This window comes from Stylophora pistillata, chromosome 11 (genome assembly GCF_964205215.1).
Source record: "Stylophora pistillata chromosome 11, jaStyPist1.2, whole genome shotgun sequence".
Taxonomy (NCBI): domain Eukaryota; kingdom Metazoa; phylum Cnidaria; class Anthozoa; order Scleractinia; family Pocilloporidae; genus Stylophora; species Stylophora pistillata.
In genome coordinates this window covers 12,798-32,386 of record NC_142529.1, presented here as the reverse complement: position 1 = coordinate 32,386, position 19,589 = coordinate 12,798, and the positions used below count along the sequence as shown (strand labels likewise).

Here is a 19,589-nt window from a genome sequence, read left to right as displayed (position 1 = left end):
AGCCGCGTGAAGTAAGGTGGGAAATAAAGGAGGTAAACACAACATGTGCAGCTATCTTCGATCATAAAACGAGCGTATTATTTCACATTCAACTAGAAAAAAGATGGAAGCTTCTCCAGATGAAGTATCGAAAACAAAAAGTCGTCCAAATGTGGGTATACATCTATTTAAATTTATTGTTTGATAATATATAGCTGCAAAATGAAGGACGAGGAAAAGAAAACCAGCTGACGATCCAAAATACATTCATTTGAGCGTGGATGTGTTCTTCCCTGGAAAAAAAAAAAAGGGAAACTGCGAATTAGGAGAATTAGTACTTTTAAAATGACCTGTAAGTTCCCTTTCTAGCACAGCATTGTTTCTGCCTACTTCATTTTAATTTCAATGTTGTCTGTAAAGTTACCAGCAATCAATATGGCAAACATCAGTGTAAGTCTAGTTCTGGGATGAAGAAATCCGGAAAAAGCCACATTAACCCAGTCATGACTTTTGGCATTTTTCTCAAGCTTCAATAGAAAAATGAATAAAGGGGTTAAGTTTCTAAAAAAACTGTGGTGCTGCATCAGTGGGAATAACAAGGTGATCTGGTTGTATCAGTTAAGTTAATTGAAAATTGAACATGGTAAAGAGTTTAAAAAGCTGATGTTTTGGGCGTTAGCCCTCATCAGAGGAAATAGAGGAAGTGTGGGTTGTGTGTGGGTTTATATGCAGAAAGTGGAGTTATTTGGTGGGTACATGGTGACGAGAAAAACATGAATAAATTAGTAGAATGAAAAGCGTTCATTGATACCTATGGGGTTAAGAGTGCTGATTTGAAAGATAAAATTTTGTTCAAGAGTTTTGTGGCTTTCCAAGCTGCCTAAATGTAAGGAAAAGCCTGCAGATTGTCATGTGCTGCTGTGAATGATTTAGGTAGATTTAAGTGTCTAGTGACTGGTTTTGATGCATCCTTGTTATTCCTTTCTATGTCACAAAGGTGTTCTTGGAATCGGTCACTTAGTCGTCTTCCTGTTTCGCCAATGTATATCTTTTTGCAGTAAGTGCAAGTTATGCGATAGATGACGTTGGCGGAGGTGCAAATGAAGTGATCAGTGATCTTAATGAATCGTTTGGATCCTAATATTTTCTCAGTGTAGCTCCACTTTCTGTTTATAAACCCACACACAACCCACAATTCCTCCATTCACTCTGACAAAGGGGTAACACCCGAAATGTCAGCTTTTTAAACTCTTTACCGTGGCCAATTTACAATTTCACTTAGTTGATATAACCAAATTACTTCTTTAGAAAAAGACTCATTGCAAACATGCACTACAATGTCATTGTATACATGGACAAACTTCTGGGATTTCCAACTGCACAATTGTTTTTCACTCAAGTGTGGGTGAATAATGGTAAAGTGGATATTTACCAAGCTAAAATTATAAAGTGGCAAGCGTAATATTTACTCTATTTCACATGTAGGTGAATATTTATAATTGAGATAAATATATTTTCGCAGCTAGTCACCCAGGTAAAAAGTCATCTGGGATTTAGGTGGGATTCCGCCAATCCCACCCAGGAACCCCAGGTGGGAATGGTGAGATCCCACCATTCCCTCCTGGGAATCAAAGATGAGCCCCACCTGGGATCCCACTTTAAATGTGAGATTTTCACTTCCCCTGCAGGATCCCAGGTGGTATTGGTGGGATCCTGCCATTCCCTCAAGGGAATCAGACAATTCCACCTGGGATCCTGCCTTTAATGCATTTTCACGTCCCACCCAGGATCCCAGGTGGGATTGGTGGGATCCCACCATTCCTTCACTACACTTGCTCTTCCAGAGTTTTTATTAATAATATGTACAGTTTTTATTAATAATATGTACTTATTGACTTAGTGGAAGGGCCAGACAGGAAAATATTTGGCTCAATTGAAGGTCATGATCTGCAGACTGAGGGAAGCAAGGTCTGTGCATCAGAAATGAGAACCAAATATTTTCCCCTCTGGTCTGACCTAACTCAGTCAATATTAGCCCTTACTTATATGAGTACCTAGTGTGGGAAATTTCAAAACATTTTTCTTACTAAATAGGACATAACAGACCGGTGTGGGCGGGAAAAGGACAAAAGGAATCCTGCGATTAAAACTTTTCCTCTACTTTTTAGTTTTAACAAGAAACTCATGATAATATTGATCAAAAAAACAAGACTTTTTTTCCTCAATTCTTTCATTGCTGTCACTCTTTTTTTGCAACAACAGCAAAGAGTGGTTTTTTTTTGTTGTTTCGTTTTCTTCTTTTTGCAACAAGGCTGTACAAGTGCACTGGCTCCTTTCAAAATGTCCAACCCTACACATGTCAGCTTTCACTAAGGTTTTGTATGGGATTGCATGAGTAGGGCCTGACAGGTCATTTGTTAAATATAAGTAATGGTAATAGGACTGGCTGGAGAGTGGGAGTTTGATTGTTTATTGTGAGTATGGTATAGATCAAATTGGATGACACAATTGAACAAATTACCAATAAATCAAAACTGCATCAAAATTTTTAGAAACAAATTAACCATTGGTTATGTGTTTTCATAAAAAAACAAACAAACAAACAAACTAAGCAAAGCATGAGGCATACTGTCCAAGTACGCGGGCATGACACAAACACTATCCACAAGTATGATGCTTATGCTCTCCTATTAGTGCTCAGATCAGGCTGGTGATAACCAATTACATTTCAAAAATTTTGTAATGGAGTAGGAGTGGGATATTTTTAACACTGCTGTTTATCGATTTAAGGTGTTAGAGTGTCGAGTTTGTGAAGATGTATTCACCCTTCAAGGTGACAAAGTTCCAAGGTTATTATTATGTGGACACACTGTCTGTCATGACTGTTTGACTCGACTACCAGTCCTTGGGCACAAACTTCACTGTCCCTTTGACAGGCAGTCAACTGAACTTGGCGACTCTGGAGTCTGGGGTCTTAAGAAAAACTTTGCTTTGTTGGAACTGTTGGAACGACTTCAAGTGTTACAAGAACCATCAGCAATAAGTGACAATGAGAGTAGAGATGACGCTGTTAGATGTGATGAAAATGAAGAACACATTGCCAACATATACTGTACTGTCTGTGAAACTAACTTGTGTAGTGAATGTGCAGAGGGTACTCACTCCACCAAAACTCTTGTGAAGCACAGAAGAATTCCTATTTCTGAGAGACCCAAAGAAAAGCCAAAATGTGCACAACATTCAACTCATGTCATAGAGTTCACATGTTTAGAGGAAGAATGTCAAGATAACTCATTGATGTGCTTTGTGTGTCGAGATTATGGTAAACATCAGGGACATAAGCATACTTTACTTGAGAATGAAGCAGAGAACATGCGTGCCTCTGTGACCAAAGTCATACAGCATGTTAGAACCTTTACTGATGAAGTTGATGGGTCAGCTGCAAGACTGTCTTCAGTTATTGAAGCAATTGAAGGTTTGTTGCACAAGGCTGTTGAATATGTTTTAGGTTTTAAAATTTTGGTTGGATGCATAAGGCTATTGGTTCTAAATAACCTATACACACTGCAATATTGATATCATTGTTACTTAATGCCCTTGTTGTGAAAGTGTTTGTGAAGCAGTTACAATGTTGTCAAGTCAGACCTTCCCTTGCTCTTTCAATATGGTAAGGAAGATTTCTCCCATATGATCATACTCACCTTATATAAAAAGTAAATAGTAGTAAAGTCTGTTTACGAGTCTAGTGGCCCATTAGGCCGGTGCTTAACTCCGGTTTTCTGTAGCATAAGCAACTAGGAGTATTTCCACTCCCCCCTGGATGGGATGCTAGTCCATCGCAGGGTTACTCCCCAGCATTAAATTGCTGGTACCCATTTATACACCTGGGTGAAGAGAGGCACTGCGAGAGTAAAGTGTCTTACCTAAGAACACAACTCAATGTCCCGGCCGGGGCTCGAACCCGGACCACTCGATCCGGAGTCGAGTGCACTAACCATGAGGCCACTGCGCCTCCACATGACCTTATGTGAAAGTGACTTAAAAATGTTGAAAATTGTCATTTCCCATAAATTACAGGTGGTGTTTTAATGCAGGAGGATGAACGAGGAAACCTTGTTGCACATCATGTTGCTGGAACTGCAGAAGATGCAAGAAGTAAAGTGCGAGCATATTTTGATGATCTTCGAGAAACAGTCAACAGACAAGAAGAGGCTGGACTAGCTGTTGTTAATAATTATGTGAGAGAGAAACTATTATCACTCAGACAACAACAGGAAGACATGGCTGTTTTGATGTCGCAAGTAACATCAGTCTGTGTAGAGTGTGACAGAGCACTCAAGAGGAGTGATGCTGAGGTAATGTTATTATTTTACAAATTTACTATCTTAATTCAGGAGTTCAACTGTTGCCCTGCATTAGTTCTTAAACCTACGACTTGTAATAACTTCTGCACATGGTACATAACAAAACCTGTTGTACATAACCACACCTGTGAAACACTTGCATTGTCCTAAGTCTTTGTAAACTGCTCAGAGTATTTCTAGTGTGTATGTATCATGTAAAAAGTCTAAGCATTCAAGGTTGACTTTGCATCAGGATCTTGGGGAGCAACATCTGACCTCGGGTTATAAAACTATACAGCCTGATCTCTGTAATATACTATACTCCCTGCTTACAAAATCAATCATGTTCCATACTAGTTCAATTAAATGCTTTACATGTTGAGTGGCTGACGTTTGATACAAATTTTTTTCTTTGGCGTGAAATTTTTTAAACCTATTTTGGTGTTAATATTTCTTTCTGTTTTTTTTTTTGTTTTGTTTTGTTTTTTGCTATTGATTTGTATTTGTTTGTTGGTTGGTTGGTTGTTTGTTTGTTTGTTTTTTTTTTTACATAATTCCCTCATCTGGAATGAAGGAAAATAAAACCATGTTTGTTTGAGAAAATTTTAAAGAGGAAAATTTGAACCACATAATTAGCTGAGGAAACAAAATTCACCTTAGCAAAATAAAGGAATGTTTGGTTTTCAAAGTAGCTCAGAGGTGAAAGACATAATAATAATAATAATAATAATAATAATAATAATAATAATAATAATGGTTTATTCACAGTGTATCCACATAAAAGGTGTGGCTCTTCATCTGTGAAGGCCTACGATACTAATATTTAATATTAAAACTAAATTATAATGACTAACTAAATTGTAATAAAAACTATACATGAAAGTAAATATGTAGAATATATTGGTTGGTGGTGGTGGTTGTTTCCATAATTATCTTTACAAGGAAGACAAAGCGCATGCCTTTAAGAATGCCTTGCAGAGCCTGAAGTATTCTTTAAAGTGTTCAATTCCTTGTACTTGCTGGCAATTCGTTAAAAATCATGGCTGCTGAATGCGGAAAGGTGCCTTGTACAAATGGAACATAAAGCCTTGGAGCAACACTGGAACGGAGATGCCTAACAGGTTTAATGACTTTCAAATTTAAATGGGAGGGCCAGTTATCAGAATACAGTGCTTTAAAAATAGTCTTTAGTAGCGAGTAGTCCCTTAGCTCCAGGATAGCTTACAGGACATGTAAAGATATAAACATTTCACTCATTAAGTAACAATTTATATCAATCTTTGAAGGTAATAGAAGCCAGAAACAGTATCCATAGTCTTTTGGAAACAGTACAAGACCAGCAGGAGCAGTTCACCAACATTGCTAGCCTCTGTGACACATATGCTGCCATCCCTGTTGCCTTTACAAAAGACAATAGGGTCCACATAGGCCCAAAAATGGAGATGAGAGTAGTTGCACTGGGACTTGATGGAGCTGGAAAGACTTCAATTTTATTTAAAATGAAGCATGACGAGTTTGTCTCACCCATCACAACAATTGGTAGTTGTTTTATACTTTAACATATTTTAAAGAACTAGTTTGGGATGAAGAGGGAATGTCTCAAAAAGTTATATTTGTGACCCTTTTCGTTTTGATTTTCTTTTTCCTTTGTGGATTAGGAGATTGTTTCTTGTATGTATTGCACAGTTTCTCCTCTCACTCTCTCTTTGATAGTTTTGCAGTCAACAAGCCATTAGTTGTTTAGCTAAAAGTTTTAGGTGTTTCACCATTCAAGGCAATGAGTTCTCTTACTACTGTAGCATTGCAGTGGCCTATTTTTGGGATACAATGTCTTTGAATTATTATAAATTTTTTATTAAATGGCCAGGTTTGCGTTAATTAAATTGTTTACTACCTCGGTGGTGTATGTAGCCCTTGATTCCCAGAAAAATGGAGAAACAAACCTGAACTTTTCCTGTACTTGTTAATAGAGGAAATGTTCCTTTTATTTTTCTTGGTGACTTCTAAAGTGAAAACGTCTGTCAGTTTCATCTGGAATTAGCCTTGCATTACCAAAATAATAGAGACTGGTTGTTTGCCAAAGGGTTTAAGGAAAGTGTATTGTTTGGGGTGAAACTTGGTACAAGCTAAAGTTACTAAATTTTCTACATTTTTGACAGGATTCAACGTGGAGACTGTTGAACACCGTAGCTTAAAGTTTACTCTTTGGGATGTTGGTGGTCTGCAGAAACTCCGTCCACTTTGGAGACATTATTATCTTAACACACAAGGTTAGAATTACCAGAAATGAATGTTGGTATGCACAGACCTATGGCATAAATGCTCTTAAGGGCTCAAGTTTGTTATGTACATTTAGTTCCATATTACTATCATATTGATGTTAGTTAACACGTTTATGGTCACATTTACAGCTGCCATTTTGTCCATGTGACAGTCAAAAAAGTTTATTTAAATTTATAACTTTATCTTGTAATTCTGCACCAGTTTACTGAAAGTAAGGGTACTATTGAATACTACATGACTGTATATACTCGAGGCTTTGTCACTAATTTCCTGTACACAGAAATTAATGAGTCAATACACAAGTATTCTATTTCATGCAGGAATAAAATCTAGTTGCTGTTTCTTACTTTTTATTGATTTTTTTTGTACTTTAATATTTTAGCTGTGATCTTTGTGATTGACAGTAACAATTTAGAGCGTATTGAAGAAGCTCACGAGGAACTTGCAAAATTAATGGCGGAGAAAAGACTGAAAGATGCTCTGTTGTTGATATATGCTAACAAACAGGTACACATGCTATAATAAGAACAATATCTCTTTATAATAAGTGTTTTTCCTACTGTTATGCTCATGTTCATTGTACATCACTATAAATTAGTAAACAAATTAATTCTAATTATACATATGAATATTGTAAGAGCTCGTGGCAGGTCAGTTTGCAGATTTGGTTCAAATCCAATCCCAATCTCAGTTACCTGCCCCCTTGCTCTTTCTACTGAATGAAATAGTGTTTGGTGGTTTTGAATTATTGTCTATGCTACTTACCCTTTGATGGCCAGGTGGACAGTCTCCCCGGAGAGGGAATTTTAGCACTTCCTTTTCTATCCAATGTAAGGTACACAGTGGCCCAAATACAGAATTTAGCACATTAGATATATGTTGATACTGAAACACTTAAAACTGGCTTTGAATTGATGATGTTGAAGTGGACAAACAAGTGCTATCTTGCAGGACTTGCCCAGTGCTCTCAGTGTTGATGATCTCACTGAAAAGCTTGCTCTCCATAAGCTGTGTTGTGGAAGAAGCTGGAACATATTTGCCTCTGATGCACATTCTGGCAAAGGCCTACATGAAGGTTTAGACTGGCTTGCAAGACAACTTATGTCCGAGTTTGCACAATGACTGATAGCAGAGGGATTAATGTTTTAAGCATACAGAACATTTGTGAAGAACTGGTGTGCTGGAGTTAAGATCAAAAGTAAAGCTCTAGCCATATCAGGGATAGGAAGACAGGTTAGAGGAAGGTAGCTCAGGTAATAAGGCAGCTAACTTATAATTAGACTGGAAAGGTTAGTTTGCCGGCAAGAAGAGTGACCGAGTGGTTTTGGTGCTGAAATTACAATGTGTTGGTCCACAATCCAAGTACCCCAAATTCTACTCATTAGATTTGTTCCTGGTTGTTATAGAGTTCAACTCCTTGTTTACACTTGTTTTTAGCTGAACTGTCAGTATTCTACCAGTTAAGATATTTAGGAATCTTGTGAATAATACGGAGTCTTTAGTCTCTTTTATTTTGGCCACCATCAGTAGTTAGGTCCCTTCTATGGTCATTCTTTTTTTTTATTTTAAATTCTCAATCCTGGACTTTGCCATAAAATTTAAAGGTAGGGTAGTTCTGAAAATGTATCGGCACTCTTGGTCTTCATATGTTTCATATGTTTCTGTAAAATCCGAAGTAAAAAATGTTCCTCAGAGAGGCTATAGAGATATCTTTTGGAGAAACTTAACAGTTAGTTTTCAGCCTGATTATTTGACAGTTTTCAGAGGGTAACAAAGCACTTTGGAAGAAAAAAATGAATGTTTCTTTCCAGTTGCAAGATATGTCCTAGTGAAATAAACAAATAAGGCAACTCCACATTGATCCTTTTTGGTAAAAGGCTCATTCCTGGAGAACAATACCAACCTGACGAGGTTGTTTTCTTGTACATCAATACCAATTTTCCTTAAAATATCTCCTATATTAATGGTATTAGCAAGTCAGTGGCTTTCATTCTAATTTTTGATGAACAGGTAGTAGAAAAACCCCTTAGCAGTATCCTGGCTGAAGGATGATATTAGAACTGTACTAATATTATTTTCAATATTTATTTCTGTTTCTTTAAGTGAATGTGAGATATAGTACATTGTATGTCAAATATAATTCAGTGACAAAGCAGAACTAATTAAAAGCAAAACTATTTAAAATGAAGGCAAATACTGTTACTAAAAGAAACTATAAGTAACTATAGTAAGTAACTGTAGTAAGTAACACTGGGCAATTTTTGCATTCTTTATGCAATTTGTACCATGATAATGATACATTGAGCCCAAATTTAGCAGTATTAGATTTGAAACATTGCTTTTTTACAATAACTCAACCCTGAGTAACCTACAGGATGCCTGCCTCGCACAAACTGCATATGAAAACACTATCTTTTTTAACCTCCAGTGAGAAAACATCCCAAAATAGAGGGGTTTTTTTTACCCAAATATATAATTATTCATACTTTCTTTGTTCCAAAGAAAACTCTCAGATTGCAATAATAACAACAATCCTACCTACAACTTATATCTCAGGACATTTAATTTCATTACCACTCAACACGTTCCGGAGTGAACTTTTGTTGGTTTTAAATTGTTGCACAATTGTTGCAGAAGTTAAAACCACTTTTAAACATTTTTGTGTGGAAGGTTTTGGTGACTCTACATCAAACAGAGCCAAAGCAGCTATTCAGTCATCAACAGCATCCCTGTGCACAGTGATCAGTATCAGCATTGCTAGGCAAATAATACTGAGAGCCAAAATAAGAACTCCAAACATAATGGTGTGTAGCTTAAATACCTAGAAAAATCAGAGATACACTCTTAAGAGAAATATCCATTGTGCATTGAGTTTATTCATCCTTTTTCACTATCTTTTTGCCTCACTGAGTCTGTTAGTTTCAAATACACGTAATTGACTAACTCACCTTTTCAACATCAATTTCAGTTCTGCTGGCTGAAACTGTAGTGAGTTCAACTTCATCATCTTGAGGTTTAGAAAGCACACAATACTCTTTAACACTTTTTCCTTGTTTGTAAGCCAAGTAGATTTCAAACATCACCACTGCTGCAAGCACTAGCAGATAGACAATCATCACATACACTGCAGAACTTTCCAGGTGGAATGCTGGTAGTACAGAACCCAGGAATATATTTATCACTAGCAAAAAAAATAAGAATCAATTAAGGCAGCTAGTCCATTCATAGAGGGTGTGATCTACAAAGCATCATAACTGTTTGTCCATTTTCAACATAACAAATATTGCAACCATTCATTCCTTCTGGGGTCTAACACAAGATACACCACATATAATGTAAGTAATGTATATGAAAGCCATCCTTGCAGTAATGAACACTACTTAAGCAGTAGTGAAAATAAGGCCTGTACAGATTTTGAACCCATGACCTCTACTGACAATACCAGTGCAGTGCTCTACCAACTGAGCTAACAGTTGGCACTGGGAGCTAGTCATTATATTGGTACATACACTGTATGTGTTAGATTGGTACCTGATAATGCTAACGCAATCAATCCAAAACTTCTATGTGCCCAGTTGAACATCCATCGTCTTAAAAACAAACAAAAAAACAAATCATAGTACAATTAATGAAATAATTGTGGCAAAATGGTTTCTTACAGACTTCAGAGGATTCTAATAGGGCATGAAGAGTGCCAAATTAAAATAGCCTTGCAGTAAATTCCGGGGAAAGTACTCATTCCATTACTATTTACTGCTACCTAGTATACTAATTACCTCAATTAAACATCAAGGGTTAAACCAGAACACATGTAAAGAAAGCTGTACTAATTTTCACACTAGAGAGTAATATCACAAATTACCTTTCTCCATGTGGAGGAGGTCTGAGAGTGGCCACAATTGGCTGTAGGACAGTAATTGACAGTACAATAATGCCAATGACAGGATGAGCACCAGCATCCTGAGTGCAAACAACCGTGCTTTAATTAATCATTTAAAAAGTACACATCATCATGAGAAAGCTTTGATATGAATCATTCCAACAAATAAATGGTGGCACAAGAAGTGAACTCAGCTGGATATAATGACACAATAAAATGTCAGTGGAAAAGATTAAGTTGACTTGCACTAGTTATGGAGGAGAATTCTTGAAGCACTTTAAATTATGTCCTATAAAGGGTACAAATAACAATTAACATGAATATATTATGGTGCTAACTGTTCCACATTTCCTTGCTTTACTCTTTTACTACCTTTTCCACATGAGTTGCATTACTTTTTCTTAGAAAAAAAAAAGAATTTTGCATTTAGTAATCATTATCACAAAACATACCTCAGACCATTCACCAACATAAATGAAGGCTAGAGTTATTCCTATTACAGTTAATAGAACTGTGATAACCATAATGGCACGATGTACCTGAGTGTACAAAAACCATCATTATCAACTGTTCAAATGTTTCCCACGTACTGTTTCTTATATTCTCTGTCAAGTAGCTTGAGTCTTCTTTTTTTCTACTTTGTTCATTCTTCGAAATTTTCCATCCAGATAACAAAATTTTTCCTAAGTGAAGTGTTATTAAATCCTAACAGTAGGCCTCTGATCACATTTCCTCAATGGAAAAAAAACATAGCTGCAACTTGATGGAACATGGCTTTCTGAAAATCAACTGTTTCTACATCAAATTTTGGTACTTGAAATAAGTGATGGAGCAAAAACCGCACTAATCTATGTATCCTTTGATAGGTTAATATTTAATTTAGAGAATTTGGTTGAATCTCCATGCTTTACTGGGTTTCTCACTCGTATAGCTCCAGTCATTTGTGGCACTTCAATGTCACTCCAAGAGCTTCCTGCTACTCATTACCATCAACTTTTTTTTTTACTGATTTTTTCTGACTTGCATGAAGGCCTTTGCTGAAAAGGAGGGACTGCTTACAGTCTAACTTAGTCTACACTACTGTGACAAACCTGAAACCAGAGCCTCCTGGCACACAGTTCCTTTTCACCCCAGACTGGCTTCATGTATCTTGCTATAAACATCCCTATGGTGGCAAAACCCACCCAGGCAATCACCATCAACACCGCTGTAATCAACATTTAGAACTTGTCAACAATTTTATTGCAACAACTTCTCTGCAGTCTAGCCTGTTGGCAGATAGATCCAGGTAAAATGGCAGTTATCTCAACATTCTCTCTACAAGAGAATTAAGTAGTTGGTATTTGCATATTCCACGAGCGGACAAGAATGGATGCCTGCAACCTTAGTATAACAAAAAGTAATTTTTATTACAAATACTGAAAACAGTTTTAGGTGCAAAAAGAATTTTAAAAAATTACCATGGATTTGAATTAGTGATAAATCATACACTGTTGCCTCAAGGTTTTGAATTTCATTAAGATTCACTGGGCTCATGGAGTGACCTTTCCAGCTGTGTTCTCTGAGGGATCCACCAGGCCCTGTTCATGTTTAAACACAAAACCAAAAGTAATCCTACTCATATTGTGCAATCTGGCATTACTTTTTCCTTTACACTCTAACATCAGTATGCATATTCTCTATAGTTACTGAGGGAACTGCACTGGCTCCCCATGGAGCAGAGGATTATATTTAAAGTGTTATTTTTTACTTTTAAAGCTTTAAATAATTCATGCACCAGTTATATCAGTGACTTGTTAGAAACTTATAAGACTAAAAGGTCTTTACGATCATCGAGTAGGAACTTGTTAATGATTCCTCACTACAAGTTGAAATCTTATGGTGATCGTGCCTTTTCAACTGTCTCTGCACCTAAGCTGTGGAATGACATTCCTGAAACCATAAAATGTAGAGTAGATCTTGACGCTTTTAAGGTGGCTCGTACTGGTTTTCATCTTTTTGCTTGTTTGTAACTTTGAAAGAATACAACAGAAAGACTGACCAAGGCCAGTTGAACACTTTTACGGGGTTGAATTTCATAATCATTGGTTATCCAAAAATAAGTGTCATTTCGTCACTGGCAATTTCCATGGCAACACTTTCATAGGCTTATTCAGACGCATTTTTTAGCTAGTGGCTTAAATAGTTCGAAAACTAACCCGGTGACCCCCTCTTTTTTTTTCAGTGATTGCTTTTGGCACTTGAAAAGGAAAATGCACAAAGATTTTTAAAAAAATTCTATGAGCGGAATTTCAGAAAAGCTACAAAAAGGGCAATTTTCACACATTGCAAATTTCCTTCCGTAGAATTTTCTAGTTTTTTTTCTGATGATTCCTTTCGACATTATTATCATATTGGAACAATAAAAAGAAGGGGTCACTGGACTTGTTTTCATGCAATAGCTTTCGCGAGTTTAGCAATTTTCATGCGCATTCTCACGCATTTAAAAACCTGGATTCTATAAGATCAACATTTGCTCATGATCTGTTTTAGCTACCGCTGACAATTGCGTGTGCTCACGCGAGCACCTACGATCTGATGTTTACAGACGTTTACTGCTAAGAAAATCATTAAACAGCCGTCAAAGACAGCCTCCCGAGCTCATGTTTAAAATCCTACACATGACTTCTGGCTATATCATATTATTTTCCTTGAAGTTTCAAAGTCTTCTTCCACTTCAGGTAGATTATCCTTCACTTGAGTTCTTCTTTTTTCACCGTCACAAGATTTCATATCGTTGAATATTTCTTTTAAATGTGAAGTGAAGCAACCTTTACTTCTCCGAAAATCGTCTTCGTTATCTTAGTTTCTATCTCCTGCATTCAAATTGGCCGCTCAACACATCAAATACAATCTCTTAGGTAAACTTCTCACAAAAGTAGAAAAAATTCCACGCGCTGCCATCTTTGTTTTGAATTTTCATCATTTGATCTCGCTTCTTTCGCACGTTTCTCTCGCGCGCGTCACGCAAGAGTAACCTGTTCCCCGTGCGAGGAAACTGGTACGTGCCACCTTAAGCGTGATCTTAAACTTATCTTTTTACGCATTATTTTTATGAATGATTATGTTTGAATATTATTTTTACTTTTTACCTTGATTGTGAAGCGCCTTAGAGCTTTTGGATAGGGCGCCATATAAATTGTCATTTATTACTATTATTATTATTATTAATTCTTAAGGTGGTGACGGGAGAATATGTTGAACAATCAAGAGTTTCTTAAGTCAATTATCATTTCTTTTATTCTCATGACCTTCATGTTTGATTCAGGGGTAATATTGTAAGGAGAAATTAGTTCCTAGTCACTTTTAGTAAAATTTCAGAGCTGAGCAAAGAGTTTCCAGCAATCTGATTGGTCGAGCGGTTCCTTATATGATGCTATATAAACCGCTCCATGCGGTTTATATAAAATGTTAAAATAAAATGTTAATAAATGTTACTAAAATGTTATGATTTTAGAAATTTCTGTTGTTCAGCCCTGAAATTATACTAGAACAATTATTCGCCTCAGGTTCAGTGAATATTGTTGAATAATCCCCTCGACTTCGTCTCGGGGATTATTCGACGATATTCATGTCGCCTTCGGTGAATAATTGTTAAGTAGGGATCAAAATTATAACTCTGTGCACAGCACTGAGCCTGTAACTCATTGAAGTGTAGGATTTTATAATCAACTTTACATGATAAAAATTACTGCATTCAGTTACATCAATTGGAATGACACTGGTTAGGACCAAAATGTAGCACAGAGAACTGTGACACATACATGTATGTTATTTTTTCAGCCTAGACAATACACTTCTACTTCTAATGTTTTTTCATGTACTCAACTTATTACTACTTGACTTGTTATATATCAATTAGACTACAACTGCCTCTAAACTTAGTTTGACTCAAGAGATGAGATAAAATAGTACAAATTATAATTATTGCCTGCCCTACCTGTAGGCCCTTGTGCAAATATTACAAATACTAGTTTATTGTTGAGGTCAGTAGTCATGATTCCATCCTGCTTCTCTCTACTAAACCTAAAGTGTACGGAAACACTTTGATTACCAGATAAACTTGTTTTTTCTTCATTCAGTACCTGTAAATTAATAATTATTTATTTTCTCCAACATAGAAATACTGACTTAATTATAATTAAATGTAGTCATTATGTCTAACCCTGGAAACGGTCCTCTCAATAAATGAGTCTGTGAAAAATGACCACATCAGAAAAATAATCAAACTGATTATTTGCTTTCTTCAATTGTTCTATTTAGTTTCTGATCACAAAATCATATTGTTTTTAAACATCATTCAACTTAAACCCAACATGATTCAGAATAACAAACATCACAGCCTTTAATACTGAGTTGAGCATAATTATAATATCACTGTCATCAGTATACTGGGGTCCAATCAAACAGATACCATCTTTTGCAACTTGAACAATGCTACTAGTTGTTTCTACCTGCATTTGATAGTTCCTTCATCATAAGATTGTTGTTCAATTTTTAGTCCTTTTATGTTCTGAAGAAATAAAATGTTGTTTGAAAGTCCATATAAACTCTAATCACACTCAAAAAAATTAAGAGGAATCAACCCAAAACAATGAAAAAATATTGCTAGACAGTGAAGGTAGAACTTCAGATGACCAAAAGACAACTAATAACAGTACATTATAATAAGAATTAACCAATTGAGCTAACCACCTCTTGGTTAGCTCAACTGGTAAAGCGCCAGACTGTTGTGCGGGAGGTTGAGGGTTCGAGCCCCGGCCGGACCAACACTCCACTCAGGGTCTTAGAATAATTGCAGAATATGCTACCTGTCTATACATCAATCAAGAAATGGTTAGATATTCTAGTCGTCTCGGATAGGGACGAATAAATGGAGGTCCCACCTCCTGCATCTATTAATTAGTTGATTTGGTTAGGCAGGGGATGTTAAAGAGCCCACTTCATGAGTTTACTGTGATGTGGTCTGGCCTGTTTACTGGGAATTGGGGGGAGGGAGCATCTGTTATATTTGCCTTTACTTGATTGTAAACTGCTTAGCAGTCTGGTAAAGTCCCCCGTACAGTGTTGTAAAGCCCCATGAATTTAAGATATGAGTGCTAGATAAATAAAAGTTATTATTATTATAATTATAAGAAACTTGTATCATTTTAAGTAAGCTACATAGCTATGAGCAGGATCAGTTCAAGGCTGAACATACTCTCTGTAAACACTCTCACCTTTGTTGTTCTAGTTGGTGTTTGATATCCCTTGATAGCATAATGACCAACTTTAATGCTACCATTCTGAAGGGAACAAATAATGGCATCTGTACCATCCTAAAATTAAAATCACCCAAACAAACAATTATGCTAAAAAGTAATATTTGTTTTCAAACTGCTTTCCACTGCTTTGCCTTGAAATTCCTAAAGGTATGCTTTTGGTCTTAAATATGTTTTTATACAGAAACACTGCCCTATATCGTGCTTCACTGTTCCTTACTTAGCAATGTGTTTACATACAATTTCATTTTCTTTGTTTGTGTGCTTTGTTTTCTATTGTTTTTAAGAACCAAAGTGTAATGTAAAAGAAGAAAAAATTACAGACTGACCAAAAATTAATGGCTTGATTTATAATTTTGTAGATGTCAAATTACATATTAAATAATGGTGAAATACTTTATTTTGCCCATAATTGTGTGAAGAATTAGGAGAATATGATAAAAAACGAAAAATTTCATACATCTGTTTCACTAGTGGTAGAATTTAGGTGGTTGTGAAATTCTACTTATCGAAGCCACGAAAGTATTACTTAACGCCATATTAACCATGTAAGTGAAAAACACCAACTAACTTCTACTTTCAACACACTACTGCAAAAACTTCAAAACTAGATCATTTTATGATATATTCTAAAAAAAATAGGAATGATTACCATAACAGCCTTATGGTTAAATCCAACTGCCGCCCACTTAGTACTGCTGCTCAGTTCAAAAGTAATGGTGGATCCTTGGGGTTTGTAAGTCAGGAAGTAGTCACACTTATTTGGAGTAGATTTACATGATTCTGGCTTAAAGAAACAGCTTTTTGTTTCACCACACCCATCTGCAGAAAACTGAGCAGTAAGAACAAATCACAAAAACAGCTTATTTAACAAGTGACTATACTATCAAATGTGTTACTAAAATTTATTCATTATTTATTTGCTTAAATGGATATGTTTTTTCTACAAGTACAAATCAAAGTTTTCAAGGAGTAATGGTAAATCTTTGCACTAAACTTTCATTTTTTCAACAAACCTTAGAGAGTCTCATTGCTTGACTCTCCTCTTTCAAGGTTAAATAGAGTATCTGTAAAGCAAGCTCTACTACACATATTTAGTAAACTATTTAAAACATATGTTTTCAAGGAAATACCTCTTTGTTATTTGGTCCACTTACTAGGTGGCACCTAATAATTCAGATCACCCTTAATTTTTAAGTGAATAAAGGGAGTAAGTTTCTACAGTAAAAGAAATATAGAAATATAGTAAACAATAGAGAAATATATAATAAAGAAATATAGTATTTGAATGTGATGTTTTAGCCACCAGAGATAGCAAACTATGTATCAAGATCACTTCAAATACCACTGCACTTGATGATCTTTTAGCGCCGAGACATACTAGGCAATTACGCAGCAGGGGCCATGATTATATATCACCTAGAGTTTGTACTTCACGTTTTAAATCCACTTTTGTAAATAGATGTCCTTTTAGCATTGTCTGCCATTAATAGTTAGTTGTATTTTCTATCTCAGTCTGCTTTATATTTCATTCTTTGTAAATAATGACACAGTTGATGCACTATTGCTTTTAATAAAGACCATTATTATTATTATTATTATTAAAGAAACTGTGGAGCAATGTCGGTGGGGGTGACAAGGTAGTTTGGTATATCAACTAAGTTGAAATTGTGAATTGGCCATCGTAAAGAGTTAAAAAGCTAACTCTTTACAGAGTGGCCAATTTAAAATTTCAATTTAGTTCAAGGCTGTGCTCTAAGAAAAATTGAAGGGAGCCCAGTGCTCTGAATGGGTGAAATCCAGGGTGCCCAGCATATGCTTAATATGAAAAACCTAAGATTCCTGAGTCGCCCAAGAGCAAAAGTAAGGGGGCCAGGGGCCACCGGGCACTGCTAGAGCACAGCCCTGTAGTTGATATACCAAGTTATAACTATCAAGTCCTTCACACTCTTATTTCTTTGAAAGAGTGAATATCACTAATAACTCAAAAGGTGGAAATCTTACCATCAGGGAAGTTTTGACACTCTGTCTCTGTTGTGGAAGGCGACCATCACAAAGCAAAACTAAGGGGTGATACACATTGTCTGGGTATTAGTTTGCTTTGATAAAAGGTTAATTCTATCTCAGACATATCTCACAAATCCTCTGAGAAGCATCTAGCTTCTGACAAAAATATCCTCTCTCTTAGACAAATGAATTGTTGATTTGTAGTTGGCTAAAAATAGCAGAACAGCTCTAATAACACAACTTCAGCATGGCTTTGAAAATTTGGTCCCTAAAAGGTTGATTGCAATGCTCATCAAGCTATATCAAAAGTGAAATCTAGTTCATAATTAACTTATAATTGCAATCAAATGCATAGTGGAAATATGATTCTTTGTAGATGTGGCTCCAAACTAGGCAACTATAGTCTAAGTTAAATTTTTGTTCCACCTCAACTATAATGAAGGATCCTAGTCAACCTTAAGGTTAAGCTTTAAACAAAATAATAACCATGAGATATAAATGAAGATCTTAGTCATGTAAATGAGGGGAAATAATTAATGAGACTGAAGTTTTGCAAACTACTGGTTTTTAACAATGAAAAAGTCTGATATAAAAATCTCTTTTTGAAAAATAATGCTGTAATACTTTTCTGTTAAAAGAGATTGTAGACAATGGCTATGACAAGGGCCTTCATATACTGGCAAGAAAAATATTTGCCAAAGTGACAACGACGAGGTTTTAACTAATATTATATGTTTTTTTTTTATTTTTTTTTTTTTCATATAAATCATTTATACTCAAATCAGGAGGATCTGTTGAGGTGTGTGGTGATTTAAAAGAACAAATAAAAATGAACCGTTATTTTTTTCAGTATGCAATGTACTCTTTTAGGAATTTACTACTCTAACTTGATTGTCAATTTTATTCGATTTCATTAATTTATAATCAATGAATTAATTCATTCAGATTAGTACAAGTTAAGTGCCATATAACTGTGTCCGTAAAATTACTTGAATTGCTGTTGACAAACGAAAGGACCGTAAATGAGAGATATGAAGATCGAAAACAAGAAATACAAATTCGTGCAAGTATGATTGACCGCCCTCTCCTCTGTTAGACTCTTTAAGAATAAAACAAGTTGAAATTAAAAACAGATAAAGGACTAAGTTCTCAGTAAATCTCCAAAATCATTCAGTGAATAGCTTCTTCCGCAATGTTACATTGATAGAGTTATTGCATGCGAAAGAGTGAGTATGGCTACAATGTATAACGTAGAACCGCTTACCATTCGACAGGAAAACGGCAAATACTCCAAGTATCAGAAATTCGTTACGTATTGCGAAGTGAGGAGCCATACTAACAACCAATGAAGACTTACGCGTTAGACCTACTCAGGAAATACTTGCATAAACTGATAGAAGCTTTGTACCCAGATCTCTCTCAATCCGTAGTCTCGGCTCCTGTTAGCCATCATCCTCGGAGACGCAGGGGCTGTGGGTATGTACTTCATGGCGCTGTGGGTATGTACTTCATGGCTGAATGCCATATAGAAGACATATAGTTCTATGCCGTATAGACGACATATCCATCGTTTACCATCCCTATCCATCCTTTACCATCCCTATCCATTCTTTACCATCCCTATCCATCATTTACCATCCTTATCCATCCTTTACCATCCCTATCCATCCTTTACCATGCCTATCCATCCTTTACCATCCCTATCCATCATTTACCATCCCTATCCATCCTTTACCATCCCTATCCATCATTTACCATCCCTATCCATCCTTTACGAACCCTCTCCATCCTTTACCA

The 19,589-nt window shown here is 36.0% G+C and overlaps 2 protein-coding genes across 4 annotated transcripts; one reads left to right on the top strand and one right to left on the bottom strand.

The window, feature by feature from the left end:
* The first annotated feature begins 13 nt into the window (after window positions 1–13).
* LOC111332270 (E3 ubiquitin-protein ligase TRIM23) lies at window positions 14–8,793 on the top strand. Its single transcript, XM_022937568.2, has 7 exons — window positions 14–151; window positions 2,770–3,454; window positions 4,057–4,334; window positions 5,609–5,861; window positions 6,482–6,592; window positions 6,988–7,112; window positions 7,557–8,793. Exons 1-7 carry the CDS (start codon window positions 104–106, stop codon window positions 7,725–7,727), a joined length of 1,671 nt encoding a protein of 556 aa, XP_022793303.2. The 5' UTR covers window positions 14–103; the 3' UTR covers window positions 7,728–8,793.
* LOC111332272 (ferric reductase 1) lies at window positions 150–19,215 on the bottom strand. Of its 3 annotated transcripts, none has more exons than XM_088737535.1 (14): window positions 19,057–19,215; window positions 17,790–17,848; window positions 16,802–16,852; window positions 16,438–16,617; window positions 15,744–15,842; window positions 14,979–15,037; window positions 14,465–14,550; window positions 11,946–12,065; window positions 11,577–11,692; window positions 10,938–11,024; window positions 10,468–10,565; window positions 10,137–10,195; window positions 9,554–9,786; window positions 150–272 (listed from the first exon to the last, which is right to left on the bottom strand). In XM_088737535.1, exons 1-14 carry the CDS (start codon window positions 19,124–19,126, stop codon window positions 174–176), a joined length of 1,416 nt encoding a protein of 471 aa, XP_088593661.1. In that variant the 5' UTR covers window positions 19,127–19,215; the 3' UTR covers window positions 150–173. The 3 variants fall into 3 exon arrangements, with proteins under 3 accessions (XP_088593661.1, XP_022793306.2, XP_022793307.2); XM_022937571.2 differs by lacking the exon at window positions 150–272 and adding an exon at window positions 8,672–9,426 and having other exon boundaries at window positions 19,057–19,214; XM_022937572.2 differs by lacking the exons at window positions 150–272; window positions 16,802–16,852 and adding an exon at window positions 8,672–9,426 and having other exon boundaries at window positions 19,057–19,214.
* Window positions 19,216–19,589: the final 374 nt, after the last annotated feature.